Genomic DNA, 25,915 nt, shown 5'->3' on the forward strand with positions numbered 1-25,915 from the left:
GGGAGGGCCAAACTTGGCCACTTTTTGAGTCTTAGTTTTTTGACGTAAATTACATTCATTTTCTGGACGGTTCCATATAACACAAGATATCTTTTCACTGAATTGGTCTAGAAACATAATTCTTGTTTTTGTATTTTCTACGGAGAACAATGAAACAATGGTATGCATATAACGTGATACTATGTTTGGGGGAGTGGTGAATATTAAATTCAATGAATTGTTTTTTTACGCATATTTTTTAAAGAATATTTCCAAAGAAATTTGTTCTGAATTTTTTATTTCACTTTGTATCGCAGCAATGGTTACCATTCTTTTTATATTATTGTTATAGGTGCATTGCCTACACATTAGTTTTATTTTGTCAGCTTAGAGTGGCTGTAAGAGTTGGCAGAGTCCCTAAATTCTATTGTTTCCATATTTTTTTAGGATTTTTTGTTTCTTCTCCTATGAATATGGAGGAAATTGCACAAGTGTTCTCTAGCTGGAATTTGTGATTCATAAGCTTTTCAACGATGTATGATTCATGACTCTTGTAATAATTAGGGGAATCACTAGGGTCCCCAATGTAACAGTCTACGATTTCGTTCAAATCCCTGCCCGGTGTTAAGAGCCCCGACTTATCTGTAAATTTGGGGGGCTCATTCAGATGCAGATGGTATATATATGAAGATTTTAAAATAAATTTGGCAAATCTTTAGTTTAGGCAAGGCAGTGACAGGAACTGATTGCATTAAGTACAAGGGCAATATTTTAGTAAATTAAAGTCCCCTTATTACTCACTCAAATTTGTTAGGTTTATTTAAAATTGAACTGTGCCAATGAAGATTTGCTCCATTTATGAAGTGTTAGGCATAACAACCATTACTTGATTAACCATGTATATTTATGTAAAATATAATGTACAGTCAAAGCATAATATATATAAAAACTTACGTATTCTTGTTACATTATAATTCTTATATTTTGTAAGTAAAAACCATATAGAAATATAAACGAATACATATATAAATTATGACAATTACTTCACAAATAAGATCTGCTCATTGTAGCCGTAGATATAACCACATCGTGTCGTTACACTTCTTCTTCTAATGTTCACCAGCATAGACAATACATTTACTTATGAAACATTTTTGATCAACCATCTATTTATTGCATTTCATCCTAACAAAATTATGCCAAATACTGTACACTCATAAATACAATAGGGGGTCCACATGAGCTTTGGGGGGCCCGGGAGTCCTCGGCGCCCATGCACGGTGTTATAAAGGTTAAATAAAAGCTTAATGAAATAAATTAAAATACAAAATATTTTAAAACATTTTATTTGCAAAACTTATTCCTATTTTTTTATACATTAGCATTATAAATAGGTTCTCAATATATAAAGCTTGTTTACAAAACACATACAATATAATACGCTTATATTTGCTGATTTCTTAGTTACCATCCTGGAATGCAACTTTACATACTTATTGTAATATATATGATGTACATTTATAAATTAAAATATAGCGAGCTTCTTTTGCCTTCAAAATAGACACGTATTGGTAAATATATTTATACTGTACATTCTTTCTATAATTTTTATATTTTTTTTTCTTTACCCTTCAATTTAAGTCTAAATATTTGATGAAAAACTAAGATAGCATCAGTCATTCCGTTTTTTGCAAAATTTTAATAATATATAATTTATAAATCATATCTTAATTATTACTTACGAAAGTATATTCTATATGAAATACTAATACATATACAATGTATATGAGCAGTTTTCACATATAACTGGAACCAGCAGCGGCGATTGGGTGTGAATACTATGGGAGGGGGGGGGGCGGCAAAAAATTGTCATTACTAAGGGCTGTTAAAACCTCAGCAACCAAGCTATTCTTTTATTTTGTTTTGGCAAGAAGTAGGGGGGGGCAACTGCCACCCCATGCCCACCCTAATCGCCGCCACTGACTGGAACTTATTGTTCTAGTGTCTAATATACAATAGCATAAATCATTAATACTATATATATATATATATAGGATTAATCCTATAATTCTTGGATTTTTGATCACAGATGTCAGGATTCTATATACATTTTCATGTTTTATAATATTAAAATTTTCTTATTTTTAGGATATTGCCTATAAAAGAAATTTTATTATTTTTTTTTAATATATCATTCAATTGAATCCTTTTCCAATATTTCCTTTTTAAGTCCTGAAAAGTAACACTTATTGGCACATGTAATCAGCAGGATGATATGTTTGGTCCGAATCTGAAATACACGTCAAGCTATATTTGTAGCATCGTAACTTAACTAGGTAGTGCGGTTATGAAAACAAATATAAAATAGATTATTAAATAACGAATGTACCATAATACACGGCAAGCTGCAATTAAATACCGACGGATTTTCATGCAACCGTCGCGTTTGTTGCTTGCGATTTCTATGTGTTGCCAAACAAGAAGTTGTGTTACACGTAGAACCGTACTTAAAACAGCTTTTCCAATTGGTTATTCAGTCACATCGCAACCAAAGAACGCAACGGACCCTTGTATGAAAATCCGCCGGGAATTGAGGATAGACTATCCAGTGATTGCGCACAAGCAAACTGTATGTATCAATCAACTCATTCTAACGGATGAAATCAATTGCTACCGACATTGGGTACTTCCAGAATTAATAATTTTCAAAAACATGAGTTAATTAATTTGTAGATATGAACTATACCCACCCGATCGCTAAATATAGCTCATTTCCGGAAAATGAATTCGGAATCGTGTACAGGGCCAAGGGCGCAAAACGTTGTGGATTGCCAAGGGGAGAGCAAATATACGCGAGGTTTCAAATATAGTTTCAAATTTTGCTATAACTAATGTAAAAATTCTATTGGGTTTTCGATATTCCCAAGTACGATTTCCTCTTAGGGAGGGCAAGCGCCCCACCTTGTCCCTCCTCATGGGCGCCCTTGTACAGAGCATATATTTCGCTAATCCCGGCCAGCTATTCAATATGGCAATAATGACTTATGAATATGTAAGGTTAGCTTAGGTTAGATTAGATTAAGTTAGCTTAGGTTAGGTTTCGTTCACGTAGTACATACATGGGTTTGGCGCGGCAGGGTTTAAAGGAACTTAATCCATGTACTAGAAGTGGGTGACTAAAAGTGTCGAATTTCGATATCGAACACTATCTTTCGTCAAGAAAGTTGATTGATATATAAGTTGCATGTGAACAGTCACTAAAATATAACCCGAGTTAACGTTAGTGCAATTTACTAATGATGGGATATCAGATAGTTTGGTCAGCCATACGCTGTAGTTTTACAGAAAATCCATAGTGCATACACAAGGTGTATCAAAATTACGGGGTTACAAGCCAACTTCGGTATGAGATATTAGTCATATTGCGAATGTATGGGGTTCAATATTGAAAACAAGCAAATGTACAACATTTCGGTTTCAAGAGAGATACAAGAGTGGATGAGAAGCACATTCTTGAGACACTTAAGCGACTAGTGGCGTCATGTAGACCTTCATGCAGGGGTAATTCCTCCCTTCCACCAAATTTGAGGTACGTATACATGTTCAAAATACAAACATCTACTTACATCGCAGAGTCTTTGACCACTACTCCAAGCAAAACCTGAACTCACGCTACTGGAACTGTATCAAAACAATTTCTTATGGCTATCAACAGATATATGCGGCGTTAGCCTTTGCGGGAACTAGGGCCAGGAATTCCTGCGGGATTCTTCTTCAGGTTCATGGAACAATACCAAAGTAAAACTGTCGACGACAAATATCGATCGCCTGTCAAAATATCATCAAGACAAACATGAAATATTTTCTCGATTTCAACGGTGTTTTCGTATACAGTTGGCAATATTACACACAGCTGCTTAAGGTAAGTAATATCTCATGTATAATCAAAAATAAAGAAGTAGTAAGTATTTGGATTTTTTTTTTTTTTTTTTTTTTTTGCTTAAACTTGCCACAAATTTTGTAAATTCATTTTGATTATTTCTTCCGAGATTAATCCTGAATGCTAAATTGTATGAAGCTAGAAACAGAAGTTGCATGTTGCGGAGATTAAATGTTACGGTGAATGTGTGAAGTAATGCTTTTTTGCATGCAAAATAGAAGCTGTTTATTTCCAAGCAACGTTACCCTAAAGTATCTAATTATGTGTTGTTACTGGGCAAAATTGCTCGTAACATGGTCAATTACAATTAGACCGTTTCTCAGAAAGAGTATTTCGCCGCAGTTTCGTTGAAATATTTTCCTATAAACCAAGAAACCACAAATAAAACAAACTTTCTCGTAGGTGGGAAATGAAGCTTCTGCAACACTCAATTTAACTGTTCTTTGCTGATGAATATACCTATTAATCAACTATCTAAAGAAGTTATCCTCAAATCATGTATATGCATATTGTATGAAAGTAATAATATTCATTAGGTGACCACTGAAGTTATCATTTATGAGTAAACGCAATGGACATCGATGTTGCTTGCAATGGCGAATCTAGAAGGTATAAACTGGGGGCAGTGCAGCCAGAACCCAGACCGTAGGAGCATTTGCTAGTTGGTTGGTAAGCCGATTAATACTTTCATGTATGTTCGTTTTACTTTCGGAAGATGGCTACACTCGGTAGCGTATTTACGATTTTGTTTAGGGGGAGAAACTTTGCTAACTTTATTCCTCGGAATGTCAAAACTCTGAAAGATATTTCAATTACTTTAATATAGAAAATAAAATTTCGCGAGGCTTAAGCCGGAAACTCCCCTTAAATATGCCACTGGCTATACTAGTTATTTATGTATGTAGCAATGATATTCGTTCTTTTTAATTACAAAGCGGAAGACTGTTGGATTCTAAAATGTAGTAATAAAGTTCAAGTATTTTTTTAAAAATCTTATTTATAATTTGATATATTGGCGTCGCACTAATCGCTATTTTTGAAGAAATTAAATATTCAATACTTAGTTTGCATAAAATTTGTTGTGTGTTCAAGAAGTGAATTGTATAAAATGTAAGTATTTACATTGGTTTTAGATTTCTCTAGACTTACATACCTCAAATTGTATTTTTAACATATTTAACATTGCTCGAAACTATATATGGTTGTAAAATATTATGAATTACTCTTTAATTCTACTGTGTACGGAGTTCGTTATAAATCACTATCTATCTACCTGTTAGTTTCTAATGCTTTGCTTTAGTTTTAGTTTGTGATGGCTTTTAACGTCTATAAATGGATATTTTCTTGTACAAGAGCAAATGTCAACACGAAATGGTTTTGTATATATATACACCAGTCATATTAACATTTGCTTCTCTTGCACAAGAAAATATCCATTTATAGGCGTTAAAATTTGACGAAAATTAATATTGGCCCTTTTAGACCCAAGCCACAGATATAATTGAATTTTGCGTTTTGTTACGCTCATCAATTTCTGCAAAAGCTGCTACGTAAAAAACTTCCATATCCTAAAGGAAAAAGGTAAGGAGCTTCAACATTCATAAACGGCTATAGTACGCAGTAGTTTGAGGCTTGTATGCTAGTGACATCTAGCGAGTGTTGTACGAACCACTTATAGATGCGATAATTGTTTCTTTTTTCATTAGTACATGGAAATCACAGTAAACATTTAATTCTCATGCCAGATTTGAGGTTCAACGTTCCTTTTAGTATGAAGGCTGTAATGAAACATGGACTTACAGCTTAACATGGGACCTAATCTCCATGAGCTCCCGCTGGGATCAAACCCAGATCTTTCTTTCCAAAAACATGTACGCTAACCATATAGCCATGATGGAGCCTTCATTTTCCAGAACTAGATCTGATTTCTATATATACATAAAGGGTAATTTAAGAAGAAAGTGAATCGGCTATGTATACCCTTAAGACATAGCATTTTTGTGGCACAGCGTAGAGGCTTAAGTTTTGTGATTCTGTGATTTTACACTTCATGATGTAGGGAACGAAATGAGAATAAATTGCAATAAGAAATGCGGATGACTTATCGGTGTAAACAAAGAAATGGTCAATACTAGTAAATAGTAGCAAGGTTCTTCTTCTTCTTCTTCTTTTTTTCAAGGAGCGACAATATTTACAAGAATTAGATCTACGATTAAGAGACGGATTTTGAAGATTTGTCCAGAACAAACTGAATCAAGCATCAGAAGATAATCCATGTGCAGTATGGCACCTATTTTTGCACCTCAGGAACATTTTCCAAATAGCAATATGGAACGAAACAAAATTATTAAATAAAGTAGGTATAATATTCTGATTTCATTTCAAAATAAACCATTATCCTTATTATGGTTGGACATAGAAGAAAAGCATTCGATACAATCTGACATAAAGGCCTAATATGAAAAAAATTATAATTTCCATCTTCATCTGGTTTACATGCGACTGATTTATAAATTCATTACAAATAGAGTAGCATATGTACAAATAAACAACACGTTATTGCACCCAAGCGCGCCGACTTCGTGGGTGCTCCGGGTATCCAGCATCCAAAAAAATAATTTTGTGGATGCGGAACATCCATAAGATTTTTAGTTTGATAGAAACAAAATAAATATTTCTCACTTGCCACTACCAAAAACTAATAAGCAGTTAAAACATAGAGATGGAAGCTAAAATTTCTAACCTCTAAAAGATAATTGTTTGTTTCAAATATGTTTGTGCAAAGGCAACCAAGGAACATACTCCCCTCTTCCTTGCCTGTCTCGGGATTAGTCAAAGGCAGTCCCCACAATAAAAAAATAGAACTATATTGTGAATAGAGTCGCATATTTTCAGCTTGCTTTTATGTTTCCTTACAAGTGACACACTACAATACGATTTATCCTTATAGTACAGGTATATTTTACTTCATCACAGTACAGCCTTTATGACAGTGTTCATAAAAGATTTTAACTAAAAGGAAATATATAATAAGAGGTTCCGTCATTTATATGCATCCACATAAATTTTGGAAAGTCGGCGCCGTTGATTTCAACTCGTTTTATATATATATATAGGGTGTTTAATAAGTAATGGTCATAAATTAAACCGTAGATAGTACACGCCAAAACTAACCAAAAAGTCTTAGTAAACATGTGTCCGCAAACGCTTCGTAACGGAGATAGGGGCTGTCGAAAGTGTGGGAAAATGAAGTTTAGAGATGAATATCTCAAAAATATGAATCGGACAGTGGGCGGTCTAATGAATGACAATCGAAGTCAGACCTGCGCTATGCAAAAATGCATGGTTGATAACTCGTCTTAGGAATGTGCTCTGAAGTAGTTCACAACATGCACCACCACCTTTCTTCGATTGCCTCTCTCATTTCCTGCTAGTTATGCAACCACACACGGCACGTAAACGTTGTCCGCCATTTTGTATCTTTTCAAGCTTTCGACCTGGTACCACGACTTACGAATTACTGGTGGATAGACTCGCCATCGATGTTCATCTCGAGCCCCCTATCCTTGGACAATTTTCCGGGAGTTCCTTCGTTTCTTTGGGGAATCCCTTACGCGCGCATTGCAGAGTTATCAACCATGCATTTCTGCATAGCGCAGGTCTGACTTTGATAATCATTCATTCGACCGCCCTCCGTCCGATTCATACTTTTTGAGATATTCGTCTCTAAACTTCATTTTCCCACACTTTCGACAGCCCCTATCTCCGTTACGAAGCGTTTGCGGACACATGTTTACTAAGACTTTTTTGTTAGTTTTGGCGTGTACTATCTACGGTTTAATTTATGACCATTACTTATTAAACACTCTGTATATATATATATATATATATATATATATATATATATATATATATATATATATATATATATATACGTCTGGTGTACCTTAAGGGTCTGTCTTACCTCCATTATTTTCATTATTTTCACGGCCAATATACTACAACTAGCGGATAGAATTTATTAGTTTTTCTCTGCATATGGTACGCCATACTGTTCTGGGAAATGGAAAACCATAATACTTTCCTGCATGATGCCATTCACACATTTGTACGATGTTGAAACCAAAGTGCTTCTTATTAATCCCAAGCGAACACAATCATTTGTCGTCGTTCTACCGGAATCTCTGACCTTTTATAAATTTATCTTTGGGTAATTTTTTAAACATCTTTCTTTTGAATTTGGCTGAATTATTGTTTGAATGTGGTCACTCCATTGAATAATTATTTTGAAAAGGTAGATTATGTGTGCCACGATTTGTCATCCATTTATGCCCCCTTATTATCTTCTTAACATATTTAAATACAGGTAAAGTATTCGAATTCACATCATTCTTTCTTTGAGCAAAAGGTTGAAATTGAGTGAAAATGAAGTTATTTACTATTTGAAATTGAAAAGCAGTTCCATCTCTGTTCAAAAAAATAAAATGAGTGAAATTCTTTGTAAATACGTATTTTGATTTGAATAATACCTTTCGTTTCTTTTTGTCAATTTACGTATACTACAATTTGTTAATACTAATCCATATTCAAAAAGGTCTGAGGCTGTCTGTCCACCCTTTCTGAAACAAAAGGCATTGGATTTAATCACAATTATTTAATATAAAGGGATCATCTCGTGTATAACATTATTTTGAAGCCGCAAAAGAGGGCGCAGTCAACTATCATAATCTAGTTTCTGAGAATCGACTTCCTGTCTGGAGAAACTACTTTTGGTATCTTTCGGAATTTGTAAACACCATCATTGTATAAATATCCTCGTTTTAATATTGGATTTTCGTTTTAAAATAATCAATTTCTCTATATTTTAGAAAGCGTAGACAGATAGTGGCAGACACTCTAAGTATATAGTCTAATTTTGATAGAACATTTACTTGCAAACGGTATATCAAAGTATTGGTTCAGAAATTAATCTTTAAACCTATTTAAGTCTATTCGAGCACTGTTCATTACAATATATGTATTTCTGACAACTAACACAGTTCTTTTTTTCATGAGGCACAATAATTCGATCATTGTTTTTTTTAATATAAGATTATGTACAATATTATTATCATTTGTATATATGTACGTACGTATATATTTTCCTATTTGTCTATATACTCTGAGTAACTGAAAAAATTTAGAAAAACTAGTCCTTTTTCTTAAAATTATTGAGAAAAATGTCTTTTTATTTTATTGTTAAGTGGGTGTGTGCAAATTTTGTCGCCGGCACGGTTGATTATTTACTGTTGAGGAGTATTTTAAAATAGTATTTGAATACCGTTTTTCTTCTGTGTATATATATATATATATTTTCGTTGAGTGCATCCCTTACACAATATCCCTTTCACATTGGTGCATTGTGCATTTATATATAAAGTCACAGAATTATTGATATACGTATTCTAATAAAATTCTCACTCGTAATATCAGTTAAAGTTTGTCTTTTTTTAAATTCAATTTCTTTCTGTATTTCTCTCTGCGTCACACACTGCTTGCGATCATGCCGGCGCTGTATACTCATATCCTAAAGGATCCTGGTTTGACTCTTGAGGCCTTAAAACTTAGACAGAAGCACAATAGTAGAAGTCCAACGCCGCTGCCCATAAGATACACAGACCACGACAGCTTACAGGAACCTAGAAAGATAAAAGAAAAGGTATATGGTAGCCAACTGATTATCCAATCTTCTATATACAAATAGATAATTGTTGTTAAAATAATTGTGAACATCGGGGCAAAAGCGGTTTAACTAACATCTACATCACTACGTAAACAACATTAATGAAAAGAATTTGTAAAATAAATATAAAGCTCCAGTAAAAATCTCTCGAACACAACATACGAGTTGAGATTTTCGTTGTCAAATATAAGCTTTGTAAAATATTTTTCAGAGGAGAATGGAAAACTTTAATCCTGTATTTCTCATTTATATATTTTTGTTGCTTGCACCATAATTACACTCCAAAATTATCGATCACCAGCATCATTTTAGAATTCGTTTGGCAAGGAGAGGCCAGGTTCTCTACTGTTCTCTACCGACATAAGTAAAGATCCACGTTTTACGTTAGTGTCTTGCTATTCTATTGACACGAAAACATATATTCAAAACTAACGAAGCAATTACCCGTTTCCCTTCCGAAGAGGACTCCCTTTGTTCTGAACATTTGAAACACAATGCTCGGAAATCTCACCCAGAGACTTTTGAGGTACAGTCAGCACCAAAAGAATATACTTTCATTACTTTGAATCCAAGACATGATGCTTTCAAACGCCTGGAGAGATGCAACCCAATAAAAACGAAATATTTTTCTGCAACGAGAGCAGTTGGACCCACTGAAGCAGTCTTTCAGCGTAGAGTGAATGGTGTACGAACTATTTTTCATTCTAAGATCATTTTCTATTGTTTGAAGCATTGTGTTTAGTGAACACGTTGTGTCTAGCGTCCAGTGAACAAGTTATATAAAGGAAATTATAACTTCTTGTGTGTATAGTGTATTATTTTATTGCATACTGCATGTGATCATACATGAGTTACGGTATAGTTGGAAAAGACGGAAAAATTAAATCTAGAAAAAAAAACGAAGGAACGAAGCTTCTAAATCTTCGTCTCACTTCATTTAGACAACGCTCGAAGAAAACTATTCATTCATTTCGTCAAGCTTTTAGAAATTTTCTAAAAGAAGTTGAGTCTAAATATTAGACACCTGACAACAGTGTAACCTCAAGTAGGGAAAGAGAGAACGAAGAGAAGTATGGGGAACTGAAAACAACATACGATGGCCTATAAAACCTAACTAATTGCTAGATTACAGATTATAATAATATGTATTTCGGTAACTGCTGACCACAATAAGATAACATCTTAAAATGCAATACACAAAACATTTTTAACCAACTTGAACAAACACCAAAGTAAATTACACGCAGTTTCCAATAACAGTACCAATGATCAAAGTTGAATCCAGACAGGAGCTGACTACAGATAAAGCTGAATATATTTAATATCAGGTACTCTAGAACGTATTGAGCCTTTTGCGGATGAGGTGGTACTAATATCATAAATCTCAGGTTATGAGTCGCAGCGAGTCAGATTTAACGTCATTTGGAAGATGATAGTTGAAGCTAGTAGATGGACAAAGAGTGCTACAACTTTTATAATCACACTTCAGGTATTGTGCAGAGAAGACCAGTCAACTTTCCACAAAACTGTGCTACTCTTTACAATTCATTTCGAAAAAAAAAAAAGTGTAAATGCTACGCAACACCGTGAAGAAATTTTGACCCAGAGTAGCGTAGTCACTAACGTTTTCATCCTTCTTGCGAGCGGCCTCGGGTTCGATTCCCGATGGGAACACTCGGTCGAAAAAGTGTAAAACCTTTTTTTAGGCCAGCAATCCCGAGTAGGGTTTTCCTGGATTTTCCTTATTCACACCAAGCAAATGCCAGGATGGTTCAAAACATATAGATCCCAGGCTTCTCCCTAAAAATTTCTTCCATCTCTCTCCTCGGATAGCGTGATCGCTGAGAGACGTCATCCCCCATACATGAGGGGCTAACATGACCATAGATGCTGAAAGCCCAGAAATTGCAGCTAAAAGGGATTACTGTATATTGTGGCAAAAGTCGAGCAACATCGGCATGTAAACAGTCATGACATTGCCAATAACCAAATATCTATAACCATTTAAAGAAAGCTGACTTCAAAAACAAGCTCAATGTTTGAATGTCCACACGATCTGACTGAAAAGACATTTACTCAACCGAATTTATATATGATAATCTCTACTGAAATGTAATGAACTCAAGCCATTTCTCAAGGGGTTGATCACGAGAGATGAAAAGTGAATACTCTATGACAACAATATGCGAAAAAGAGTGTGGGCGAAGCGATGAGAAGGTCCATGATCTGTGGCAAAACTTACACTGATATGATGCTCGTTTGGTAGGATTGGAAGGTCATCGTACATCACAAACTACTGCCGCAGGCCAGAACAATAGATTGGAACCTGTATTATCAACAATTAGTGCAATGTATCTGACAATTCAAACAAACGACCGGAACTGGTCTACAGAAAGGGTGTCGTATAAGCACCCTGTCAACGCAGAGCGCATACATCTTTAAGCACATGTCAGAAATGATGACAACGTGGCTAGGAGGTTCAAATGTTTTATTATATAGCCCGGACCAGCGATTGCGTGCGTCAACGGAAACGACCCACCATGCCCCACTCACAAGGTACTAAATTCGTAGCAAAAATTTGGACCCCACTCCCCCTTAGGATACGTATTGTAATGAAAACTATATGATAACATTCCAGTTGGGATTAGAGCGTAACTGTATCTCAAAAGTCATTTCATTTGTCTTTGACATTTAGCCATGATGATCAGGCACACACAGTTACATTTATTTATTTATTTACGTAATAGTTCATATATTACAGGTGACTCAAAAATATTGTTCCCAGTAGTCAGTTTCTCTAGAAATGCACAGGCTGTGTCTCGAAAGTCAAGTCCTATTGCTATTATTACAATTACAAATATCAATATCCAAAAGTACCTAAAGTTCTTTTTTTACTTAGATATACTCATCTCAGGCAAGTAAATAGAAACAAATAAAAAGAAAGAAAAATGGAGGCCTTGAAAGTAAAACGTAGATAAATTCACCAGTGGTTAGACGATGCTGTCTACAATGCACTGAGCAGAGAGGGTCGGTGGGTCATAGTGGGTAGTGAGCCACAGTGAGTCACGTTTCGTTGACCCATGACCCACCGACGCACTTCATCTCTGGCCCGGACCTGTCACCGTGAGTGTATAATTTGTTTCGGTCTTTGGAAAAACTCCTTGAATGCCATTGAGTTAGTTTGAAAACAAAACCTGCGAAAACCATGTCTTACAACTTTTGACCCGAAGCCCACAAAAGTTCTATATCGACTGGATTACGATGTTGCCGCAAAAATGACAGAAGGTCATCAAATAAAGTGATGTATGTGCTGTTTCATAATGATATTCCCAAATCACAATAAACGTCTTCTAAATTCTGACATCTAAAGAATCAATAATTTTTTAGACAATTTGACATTATTTTTCACTTTATAAAATCAATCCGGTAACTTAATTGTCTCACTGTGTATTTAAATATAATAGAATTTTTATTTTTGTCTAACTTAGCAAGGTAGGTGGTTGCAACTATAGTAATGTGGTGTACTTTTCTACTGGGGTGTAATATTTAATTCTGTTAGCCATAACGTCATTAGAAAATGTAAACAAATTATCTTGGCAAGAGTATTGGCTAACCAACAGCTTGTCACTGCTAAATAAGATACACCTTTACTTAAACTATGGAAACGAGAATATTTAAATGAGGTAAAAAGGGTTGCTAATATATTTACAATGATTTATTGAAATATGATAAGACAAATTAAATGGTTACAAAATTAATAACTAATTAATGGTGGTAACAAAAGTGAAAGCTAATTAATTGAATATTTACGAAAGTGAGAATTAGATGGGAGACATTTCCTATTACACGGTAAGAATCTTGAACATTTCCTATTGAAAATCACAATTCAACATTTATCCATATTATTGGATAAGTAGAATGATAGTCACTTACAATACTATTCGGCAGAAGAGACCAGAAGATCCAACCTTTGATGGACAGGAGAGATCCATCTCTATGTTCCGAACGATGAAGACTTCTTCAAAACAACTGCCTTTGCCTCTTCACTGTACCAACTGGGTCCAGCAAATTTACGGCAGTCTTTTATATCAATCGTATAACTGTGGTTAAATTCTTCTTAACCTATTTCTGTTGTGACCCACTCACCTACAGAAGTCACGTAGCATAAAACAATATTTAGAATCTTACTGTTAGGTAAACACTTCTGGTCTCTTCTAACTCAATAAACATAGATAAATAAATCAATCTCTGGTTTCTCAACCTTTTAAAATATATAACTTTTTTTTCGACTGTGATTTTTACCACAGTAAGGAATAAGCAAGAAGATAAAATTACTTAACACAAGAGTTTCCTTCGTGTTGTAAGTAAAATTTATCCTTCTTTGTAAAATGAAAAATGAAGTGATTTTTTTTTTCAGTTTAACGTTCCGCGGATATATGTAACGGAGAAGGATGATTAAGACAAGTGAATGATGATGGAAGAATTGGTGAAATCAGAAACTGGAAGGAATCGGGAGTACCCCGAGAAAACTCACGGACACGATGTTGTCCACCACAAACTTACTTGGCCGGGAATCGAATTAGGGACCCCATGCAACAGAGGTAAGCTCTCGACTACTGTGTCAGCGTGCCCCCTCCTTTGTAAAAGGAGTTCTTAAATTATTACTTTAAAAAAATTGCACAACTCCCTTAAAGCCAAGACCTCAGAAAGCCTGATTAAATTCAGAACTAGAGGTGGTTTCTATAGCCGTCGCAGAAAGAGTAATGTTTATTTGTAGTCCTTTGTTTTTAAGGATAACTTATGTCTTTTAGCCATACAAACCCCAGCTTCGGACAGGGAAACAGAGAAACGTCATATAGAAGATAATTGGTATGGTACCATCTCGGTGTTTACGTCATAGTTCTCAGCAAAACAGTAGGCCTATTTATTGATCGGGTAGTATTATAACAGGTAGTTTTATAACAGAAGTTGGAAATCTAAAGAAATAAAGAATATATTAGAGAATTTTAAATGTATAAAATATCGTTCGTACCCGGAAACTTAAATCAAATTATTGTTTTACTTGAATTCCAGGTAAGAGCCACGGTTCTCTCTTTCCCCCCTTGCGGAAGTTCATTGCGGTTTTTGACTTTTATAATCAATCCTACTTATTTCATGACGATATCAAATAATCTTTCAAAATATACACATCGCTGAATCGAGACAAGGCACAACCTTATATGCTGTATATACTCCCTCCCCCCCCTCCCCGGGTTTTTCGTGGAAATGAAATCTCTAGGAAAAACAGACCACGAAAGAGTGTTTAATAGGAAAATGTTGATAGGAGTACCATTGTTGTGGGCCTGTGATCCATATTTCTTGGTAGCTAATACGTATTGTACTGATTTAATCTAACATATTAAAGATGTATGATTCGGATTCAGTTAGTATATTTATGTTCAGATGCTTCAAGTCGTGGTAAGAAATTAACAACATTAATTCCACAAAGCTAATAAGTCTTTAGAAGAGCAGAATTAATTACCTCAGATAGCAATATGAGTTCTCGGCAATTGAAACCATGAAAACTTACAGTTTACAAAACATATTAAAACATAATAACTTCTCTTCGTATTCCTTTATTTTACCTTCATATACGATAAGATAATATTATGCAGCATTTGTGTCATATCACACTCTTTAAAAGTTTCCACAACCTAAATGTATCACACTCTCTAAAATTATCACGCTTTCTAAAAGTATCACACTCCCTAAAAGTATCACATTCTAAAATTATCACACTTTCTAAAAGTATCCCACTCCCTGAAAGTATCACATTCTAAAATTATCACACTTTCTAAAAGTATCACCCTCCCTAAAAGTTTATTCTTAGCTAAATACAAAGGTTTATCTTTTGACCCAAACACCAAGAGCCCAAGTTCAAACAAATCAAGAATCTTTTCTCAAGAGGCTAGCACACGTGCCTTTTTATTGGAAGGTCCGGGTTCGATTCCCGGTAAGAGAGTATTGAAATTTGATCACATTATGATGATTCGGATTCTACTTTCAAATGTAGGTTCCAAGTCTCATATAGCGAAGGTGCTAAAAGGGAACCAAACATTAACCTTCATTGCCTTGACTGTGGGTTCGGTACCCCTTTTACAATAACACTTTTAACACTCATTAACCGTTATTTACAACTTCATTCCCACTTTTAACCATGTGGTGAGAGATCACTTATACCAGCGTTTCCCAACCGCTTTGTCGCGATTACATGTTTCGTGTGTCTTCTAAAATACACCGCAAAGAAATTATTTTTACAAGAAAATAAAAATTTATCGCCGGTCCACTTGATTTCACTCTTGTCTTCCAAGTTTAAAGCTGGAAAGTTTGCTTTCAAAACTGATCATTTTTCTTCAAAAAAAAAGAAAAAAACGCTGGACATGAGAGTGTGTCTATCAAGAGTTCGTCCACGCATAGATATACTTTACAAAAATCGCAGGGACAAATATCTCAAATCTTAAGTTTGATGTCTTTCCGATGGTAATATTTCTCATGTTCCTGCTTAAGAGTCATAAGTTTCTTTTGCGTTAGTGTGTTTCTCTTCAAGAGTCTTACGTAATTTGCTTGTGAGATTTGAATCTCATAGTCGTTCCATAATTTAAAAAGTGCATTGTATGTATTTTTATGCATTTGCTTTTTTTTGCATCTAAGAAAAGACCACAGGTAGTAGTGTTGGTAGCTCCAAAGAAAAAAAGGTTGTAAAACGCTGACCTATACTGTGGTAGTTGACCTTACACGATGACCTGAGTGTCCTCCAAATGTGTTAGATTCAAGGGCAGGTTGTATCTGCGAACCATAATGAACTGAGAAACTCAAACGAAGGAAAGTAAATTGAAATGAGTTCTTTGAGTTTTACGTCCCACGGTTATGCCGGTTAGGCTAAAGCAGACGGTGATGATGAGTAATGAATGAAATGGTGGAATGAAGAAAGTGGGAGAAAACGGGAGAACCCCGAGAAAACCCACGCACACGGTATTTGTCCAGCACAAAGTTCACTTGGCGGGGTCTGGGATCGAACCCGGGACCCGAAGCACCAGAGGTGAACGCTCTACCACCTAGCCAACGCGGCCCCTCAAACGAATGAAGGATAGAATCTACTATAAACATAACAATATAATTAAGACCTTGGTTTGAGCCCAGTAACTAGGATATTGTGCTAGGGAGGGCATCGCCTCTTAATTCTGAAATAAATAAAACGAAATCGAAATCTTTCAATTTAACGTCCCACGATTATATCCTTTAGGCTAAGGGAGACGATGATTGGGGCAAGTGAATGATAATGGAAGAATTGGTAGAATGAGAAAGTGGGAGGAAACGGAAGTATTCTGAGGAAACCCATGGACACGATGTCGTCTACCACAAACTTACTTGGCCTGGAATCGAATCAGGGGCTCCATATACCAGAGGTAAGCGCTCTAGCACTGAGCCACGTGCACCCCTTCCCCGGAAGGGGAGGTTGAAGGTCGAGTCGTGGCTGCGAATCCCGAGGGCCTGAGAATCTCAAACGAATGAAGGACAGAATTTACTATAAACAAGAGAACATAATCCAGATCCTGGTTTGAACTTGGGATCGGCAAAACCGGTTTTTATAAAAACCGGAAACCGGTTTCTAGAAAACCAATACCCAAAAAACCGACATTTCGATTTTATCCAAAACCGGTTTCGAGTTTCTTCAAAACCGGTTCGTTTTTCACCGAAACTAGTTTCGGTGAAAACGTTTAGAAAACACGTAAAACTATTTCTGTGGAAACCGGAATCGGTTTCCGGAGAAAAACGTAACACTATTTTGGCAAGAAATAGAACAAATTTTGGAAAAAACCGAAACCGGATCCGATGAAAAACCGAACTGGTTTTGGAGAAAACCGATAACCGGTTTTGGTGAAAACCGAACCGGTTTTGAAGAAAATCTAACCGGTTTTGAAGAAAATCGAAACCGTTTTTTTTAGAAAACCGAAACCGGTTTCGGTGAAAACCCGAACCGTTTTTTGGAGAAAACCGAAACCGGGTTTTTGTTCGTTTTTTTCTAAAAACCAAAAACCGAAAAACTGGTTTTTGTGCTCACCATTAGTTTGAACCTGATATAGTTGGAGGATAGCGTAGACCATCATGTAACATCAGTGTAACTACAATATTGCGAAGATTTCAAGACTAATCTGTGGTTCAACAATATTCTATGGAGGCCTGCCCTCCCTCTTGTACGCCTATGGCATCAATCCCCACAGATTAGTCCGTTGAATATCACGCTTTCTTGTCTCTAAGAGAGCTGTGAGGGGGCACGGTGGCTTAGTGGTAGAGTGCTTACCTCCGGTGCGTGAGGTCCCTGATTCGATATTCAGCCAAGTACGTTTGTGGTGGACAACATTGCGCCCGTGGGTTTTCTCGAGGTACTCCCGTTTCCTCCCACATATTCATTCCACTAATTCTTCCATTATCATTCACTTATCTTAATCATCCATCTCCCTTAGCCTAAAGGAAATAATGGTGGGATATTAAACTTTAAAAAATTCATTTCATTTTCTCACCACAGCTGCACTACAGAACAATATCCCCAGCCAGACCTTTAGAACCTCAGAGATGCATAAGAATGTGAAAGAAATAATAAAAATGTTGAATCAATAAATCTGGCTTAAATCTGTGGTGATGAACCTTTGTGCTGCTTGTAAAGGCTATATAGGAAGTCATTAACCGTGTATGTGTTTGTGCTTGTGGAATACATCTGTTTATAATAACAATAGGCTTGCAAATCATGGAAAAGGGACAATATGTGGTCGTTACATTTGTAAAGCCTTTGACGAATGGGAATTAAATGACACATTATCGTGTTTAGTGAATCCGCAGTGCGCGGTTGGTCTTCCCAAAAGAGGAAGGCTTCACGCTATCTAAGTTTTACACCAACGGCTAAGCGGCTGGTTATTCATTACCTTTCAATAACCCGATTATGGTAGGACGACTAAAACTATTATCCCTTTTAGCACAGGGGGTTTTCAATTTCTAGTGTTGGACTCCTCTGCGGTGGATGCTGAATGGACCAAAAATACATATCGCCAGCGGAGTTAAATGCATCAGAAGAGCTGGAGAGCTGGTAACTGAGAATTGGGAAACATTTAATTATTGTCAGCACTGATTGAGGCTAAAATACATAGAACATAAGTATTTGTTCGGTTCATTGTCTGTGTATTGCATGAATAATATTTATTACAACTGTTGCAACTTAAAATTTGCATTTCGTTTACATTAGAGTGCTATACGATTGAAGAAGTATTTTAATAATGAAATTTATCTTTTCCATTAAGGACATTATAGTGGTATTTCTTTTTTTTTTAAGCAGATGATATTTTGTAGTGATGGAATGCTTCATGAACTTCGTGACTAGACTAGGGTTAACATATGTTATTTTATACATTTTTATTTTCCTAAGAAAACGACTTCTCCCATTTCTTAACCCTTCAGTGGTCGAGCCTACTTCGGGCACGTCATCGGCAGTGGCGGATCTAAGCCAGGGCCGGGGGGCCTAGCCCCCCCCCCCCAGTTTTCTCAGTGACAAAATAATTTAAGCTATTATTTGTATATTTTTGAAAGTTTATATATACCTATCAAAGTCTGGGGTACTGGCTGGCTCCCCCAGTTTTTACGATCCGCCACTGGTCGTCGGTCGAGGGATGAGCGGAGCGCTCAGCTGAAGATGACCATACATTTTGTGCTTGATAATTTACTTTCTTCTTCATTTACTCAGGTGCAGTCCCATCCGTGCTTACCAAATCCTCTACGCTATGATGTGATGATTTTTTGGACCCCCGTCAAATATAGAAGGCCTACCAGAGCTCTTATTTCTTCAAGATTTGTGTCTTTACAACGTCACTCTCCATCTTGCATTTAGCTCGTATTGTACGTAGACGGTCATTTGTATGCTTCGTTATTTCTTCAATCACAACACCAGGAAAAAAGTTTCCATGCGTTCAGAACCGTCACTACGTTTGTTGCAGTGGCTCCTTTAACTCCTGGTGGATGGATGACTATGTTTCTGCGCCCCCTACTCGTTTATTGTCGTGCCGGTTGAACATTCGAAATAGTCGTCTGGTTTCTTCCTACATACTGTACACGAGGAACTACGAGTTCTTCAGTTACGTCACCTTCATCTCCAGATAGTTCACTTTCACTGTCATAAGCACTGTCACATGGCTATTCAGCATCTGAATCAACCAAATCTACAGATAAACCAACGTCAATATCATCATAAGTCTCTTCTAAAATCGATTGATTAATTCGCATTTCTCAGGGTTTCATTTTACTAGTATCTTACGTAAGGCATCCATACACGCTATTCAAACCATGCATACTTTTCAATCAGTAACGTGCTGTAGGGGAGGCGAGCGGAGCGACGGCTCGGGCGCCGAAGTAAGGGGGCGCAAAATTTGGGAGAAAAAGGAAAAACAGAAAAAAATACTTGCAATATATTGATGGGGCGTCCTCCTATACTCTCGCCCCGGGTGCTGATTTTCCACGGCACCTCACTAGTTTCAATATAGAAGTTGAAACTAATTGAACTCCTTTTCACGTAAAGTGTCTAATGAAATTTCACTGACACCATCGGCCGAGGTATGAGCGCAGCGCTCATTCATGTGACACTTCAATACAAAATACAGTATAATTCACACTAATTCTTGGCAGCAAACCTCCTACCAACTAGATTCCGTTCGTAAGATTACAATTAACAGGTATATGGCATCACACGTCAGTAGAACATTACAACGACCAATGGCACCTCCAGAAATACAAATGTGAGCGCTGCGCTCATCCCTCGGCTGATGAAGATGAAAGAAATTATAGTCCTGAACAATTTTAGAAAGTTTTTATAAGTTATTGCATTTAAAAAAAAATAGGGACACTGATTTTCTCACACACGCAATCTATCTAGTAGGCACTCTAATCTTATGTTTAAGACTAATTTACTTAGCATTCAAGTCATCATCTGTCAACACTTTCTAGATAAAACGTGATATACTGATATTTTGAACAGAAGCTGATGTGAACTAATGACAACAAAATATCCTAATGTCAGGAACAGAAGTTATTCTGAACTAATAAAAACAGAATATAGTGATATCGGGAACAGAAGCTACTATGAACTAATATCAGCAGAATATACTGATGTCGGGAACAGAAACTACTTTGAACTAATAACAACAGGATGTCCTAATGTCAGGAAAAGAAGCTACTCTAAACTAATAAAAGCAGACTATACTGATGTCAGGAACAGAAGCTACTTTGAACTAATATCAGCAGAATATACTGATGTCGAGAACAGAAGCTATTGTGAAGTAATAAAAGCAGAATAACTGACATCAGGAACGGAAGATATTGTGAACTAATTAAAGAAGAATATACTGATGTCAGAAACAGAAGCTATTGTGAACTAATTAAAGAAGAATATATTGATGTCAGAAACAGGAGCTCTGTGAACTAATAAAAGAAAAATATACTGATGTCAGTAACAGAAGCTGCTGTGAACTGATAAAAGCAGAATATACTGACGTCAGGAACAGAAGCTATTGTGAACTAATTAAAGAAGAATATACTGATGTCAGGAACAGAGGCTACTGTGAACTGATAAAAGAAGAATATACTGATGTCAGTAACAGAAGCTCTGTGAACTAATAAAAGAAGAATATACTGATGTCAGAAATAGAAGCTACTTTGAACTAATATCAGCAGAATATACTGATGTCGAGAACAGAAGGTACTGTGTACTAATAAAAGAAGAATATACTGATGTCAGGCACAGAAGCTGCTGTGAACTGATAAAAGCAGAACTTCAAGTGGTTGTGAGTTTCGATATATCCTGAAAGGATTTTCAAACATACATATAAAACAGAATGGGAGATTGTTGAGTGTTTTTCCTCCCATTTTGCTTTATATTACAGATATTAGATTCACATTCACAAGTAAGAATAAACGAATATCATTAGAAAAAAATGGACGTGTTGAACAGAGAGAATAACAACTGAAATTAACATATACAATGAATGATTGAAACATTTCAATTAAATTAGCGCGTTGTTCAGTTAGAAAGCGACAGACATTATTGTTTTAAAAACCCATCCACTGAGAGTTTAATGTGTCAAGATTTCCCTGAGGAAGCCAGTAAAGTAGCGAAACGATCGAGGGGGACAAGTATAGAATAAACATCATGAAATAATAAAAAAAAAAAACAATAACTGAAAAAATGGATTTATTCAATTGTAAAAACGTGAATAAAAACAAATTGTATTATTGCTTGGTAATAAAATGAGTTGTAAGGGAAAAGAAAAAAAAAAAGATTATTTTAATTAATGAACGGTATGTTGAAGGTTATAATCTCAACTAGGATCAAATATATTGATCTGACACAGAAAGTAATTAACACATTTCATAAACTAATTAGAAAGTAAAATATTTACTGTTAAGATACGTATAGCAACCTCTAGTTTGTTCCTCACTAAAAAGTTATTACATTATTAGTCTACTGATAAGTGATTTAAAAAATAATTATCTACATTTTAAGAAATAAATTTATCAACATAGGAAATAACAGTCATTTGTTCAAAGACGGCCATTTGTTAAGGACGGCCTACCCGCAACGTTTTGTTTCGCAGCCCTGCGCGTGGCGAAATTTGGAGCTAATGGTTCCTGTTCCAACACGCAGTGAGGCTCTCTGAAATTGAGTCACATAAGCGCCGTGTTGGTAAAAGGAAGCACCCAGCTGCAAATTCCTAAATATAAAGGTAAGTGATAAAAATATCACTATCAAAATGGCTCATATAATTCTCGGCTTAATGAAAATCTCGAGATAAACTAGCAAATCTGTAGTTATATAAAACTCAGGTGTATAAGAGTCAGGGAAAAATCCTGCCCCAGGAGAGAAAACTTTCTTATTTTATATAGAAATAAAATTCATTCAAGAGTTTGGAGCTCTTAAAAGTAGCTTTAAGTAGCAGTATTACAATCCACCGCCTACCCTGATAAGAGTATTAAATGAGGTGTCTGTCGAGCATACAACGCTGGTTTGAATGCAACAACGTACAAGCGTGTCCTTTGTTGTTTTCGCTGCATGATAGGCGTTGAGGTTAGACGGTCCCTTCTGTGCATAAGGCATGTGGGGTAAGACGACCCCCACAAATATTGTTATGGGGTCGTCTAGTTGAATGCAGGCCTGTGTGTCGTGAAATTAGATTAATAAATATGTGTCCTGCGATGATATGCAGCACAAGAGTTACAAGGCTCTCCTCCGTGTTCCATTTTCATGAATATACATAACGTAAGAAGGTAATTAACTGTCATTATATGGTTTAGTCGGGAGCATGCACTGGCGACCAGAAACAAAACTACTCAGGCATGGAACAAAAGTGCCAGTATAAACGTGGCTTATTCCGGGTTCTCGAACACAAGTCTATATACTGGAACAAATACGCAATTCCACCACATTATTTCAACATCGTTGCTTTTGCACTGACAGATCTAGGGCTACTGCAGACGATGTCACAGCCTCTTTCACAGAAGCAACCTTAATCTCCGGTTAAATCTAGGCCAAACTCACCTGTCTCAATCTCTACCTTCGAACTCATGCCTTCAACATCTCGTGGGACAATGAATGGAAATGCAAGCATGGTGTGGTTTACAGATTTACCGAAGGTACCGCGTCTTCATACTGCTGGGCACAGATGAAACGCAGATATATATCTTCTGAAGAGTTAACAGACCTGCCAACCTGGGAGGAATTTTAGGCGGGAGATTTCCTCGAAATATAAATTATTAATAGTAGCAGCCGTCGGAGGAAAGAACTATCGAACTATCTGTCTCTCACTCAATCGCTCTCTCTCTCTGTCTCTCTTACACCCACACCCCCACACACGCGCACGTGTAAACACAGCTCGGCCCTAAATTCGATCCGTTAGTTTCTACTGTAAGTGACCAACACAAAATTGTCTAATGATGGGAAACAGGTGCCTATAGATGGGGGACAGGTATCCACTATTATTGTAGTTCAATGTACTTTATTTCAACCGAAAAATAAATTAGGTGAAATTTCAACTGTATTTTTTAAAAAACAAAAGATATGTTAAGCGGTTACTTCCCCCTCTCTACCCCATTTCGATTATGCGGAAGTTTGCTACTTCGTTGCGGGAGAGCGGGAATGAACGTCGAAATGCGGGAGAATCCCGCATAATGCAGGAGAGTTGGTAGATCTGAGTTAACATCCCCTGAATACATAGAGAAAACAAGAGAGAGAAATAAATATTCAAGAAAGGAATGTGCTCAGGCGCAAAAGAGTTGTGAAGATCGAGGGAAAGAATCTTCAGGAAACGTAGTACAAACCATTGTTGTAAGTGTGGCGGTTATTATTACACTGCAATGGATGGGAAGGATTGGTTCAAGTGTGACGACTGCAAGGGTTGGTTCCTGGAATACTGTTTTGGGCAGGATATGGTCTAGGTTGGAAAGTGTGCTATTTGTGGTGATTAGTGATGGTTTATTGTATGGTACATAGAATATGGAATATACATGCTGAAGTTTTATTTTTCACTTATTTATTATATTTAAGTGTGTGATGTCCCAGGAGGAAGGGGCAATATTTTTGGGAAATGGTAGTATGAGTGATTCTAAGCAAAAATGTTCATATGAACATAGGTCCTAATCCCAACGGTTTGAGAACTACAGGTTGTGAACCATTTTTGACTTTGTTGCGTATTGTTCACCCTGTAACTATTTTAGACTACATACTACGTTAAAACTCACTACACCAATGAATTTCCGAGAAACTTTTATATCAATTTGATGTATCTATTGCACCTATTCCCATTTGAAAAACCGAAATTTGAATCCAATATGGCAGATCCAAGATGGCGGTCGGGGTGCGCAATACGCGTCAGAAAAGCAGTACTTGATCGAATTTGTTTTGCATATGACCACATTCATGTCCAGTTACATGTAAAGAAATTAAAAGCAATTTGTGACCGAGCGTTATACGAGGGTCATTTAACTCGAAGTGGCAACGTTGTTATGAAATGGAATGTAGTGAATCACTTGCCTCAAGAAGCTTACAGTCCTTCGACGTAGTCTCCGCCAGCCTGTTGAACCCTTCGCCAGATGTCTGATAACCGTTGAATACCTGTCAAAGCCCCATGTTGTGAGAAGGTGTTGACAGCCCGCCCTAAAGCACGAACAATGTTGGGAATGTCTGTGAAACGTTGCCCGTGAGAGGTTCTTTCATTTTTGGGAAAGGATCAATATCGCAGTGATCATATCCGGGGAGTTCGACAGGTGCTTCAGTACTTACCACCCCATCGTCGTAACAAGAGTCTGTACTGGATTGGCTGTATGGCATCTGGCATTGTCGTGTAGGAGAATTGGTCCAGACTCCAGGAGGTGTGGACGTTAGTGCCGCAATGCTGGTCGCAAATGGTGATTGAGTTATGAAGCATAGTACGCAGCACTGGCGGTAACGCCCGGTGGAACTTGATGTGACAGGATAATGCATTCGTGGTCGTATGAAATTATCATCATCACCTTCACGTTTGCTGGCTCTTGCCTAAGCTTTTCCGGTTGTGGGGATTCTGGGAGGTACCATTCTGATAGGATCTTCCCCACGTTTCGTCACTTGTAATAATGCGGTGTAAGAAGTCATCTCCTTAACCATTGTACTGTTGAAGGTGTAGGCGCGCACATTTCCACCTATGCAACTTTTGAACCTCATGGGGTACACATCTGGCTGCAGTTTTCCCCATACCAAGATCTTGTCTTAGCATGCGGAACACTGATCCGGAAAAAATGTTCTTCTTCTACGCCAAAGCTCAGCGCCGATAATCGTCAAGCAATGTCCGTAGTCTTCCAAATGAATTTCGTCCGTAGCCGTTCGCATATGCCCTCCACTGTGCATTTTGACTGTTGACGATCGTCCCGCCTAAAATACTGCAACCCATCTCGTCACTGTCCGATACAATAGAGCATCTTCACCGCAGGCCTCTACCAATCCTCTAAGAATCGTCCTAACATTTTGCCCTCGTGACACCTGCAATTTGATAAACATACGCTGTTCTGCACGCGTTAACATTGCGTTAGGGCAGTATTTCACACAACAATCACTTTAACAGTGTCTACTAGCCACACACACCGTAATATGGGACCGCAGCAGCGTTGAACTGACTCGTACATACCCACGAAACACACTACGTTCATTTGTGTCCTGCCTACACGATACT

The 25,915-nt window shown here is 36.7% G+C and overlaps 1 protein-coding gene across 1 annotated transcript in view; it reads right to left on the reverse strand.

Annotated features, from left to right (window-relative positions):
- Positions 1 to 1,309: 1,309 nt before the first annotated feature.
- The window catches only part of LOC145668965 (LHFPL tetraspan subfamily member 6 protein-like), a 473,446-nt gene continuing 448,840 nt past the window's right edge, over positions 1,310 to 25,915 (reverse strand). Inside the window, exon 5 of the mRNA XM_081737259.1 lies at positions 1,310 to 9,597. Within this exon, the coding sequence (XP_081593385.1) occupies positions 9,479 to 9,597 (119 nt within the window). The 3' untranslated portion in view covers positions 1,310 to 9,478. The remainder of the gene's footprint in view (positions 9,598 to 25,915) is intronic.

This window comes from Thermobia domestica, chromosome 13, assembly GCF_964235325.1.
Source record: "Thermobia domestica chromosome 13, izTheDome1.hap1.1, whole genome shotgun sequence".
In the NCBI taxonomy this organism is placed as follows: Eukaryota; Metazoa; Arthropoda; class Insecta; order Zygentoma; family Lepismatidae; genus Thermobia; species Thermobia domestica.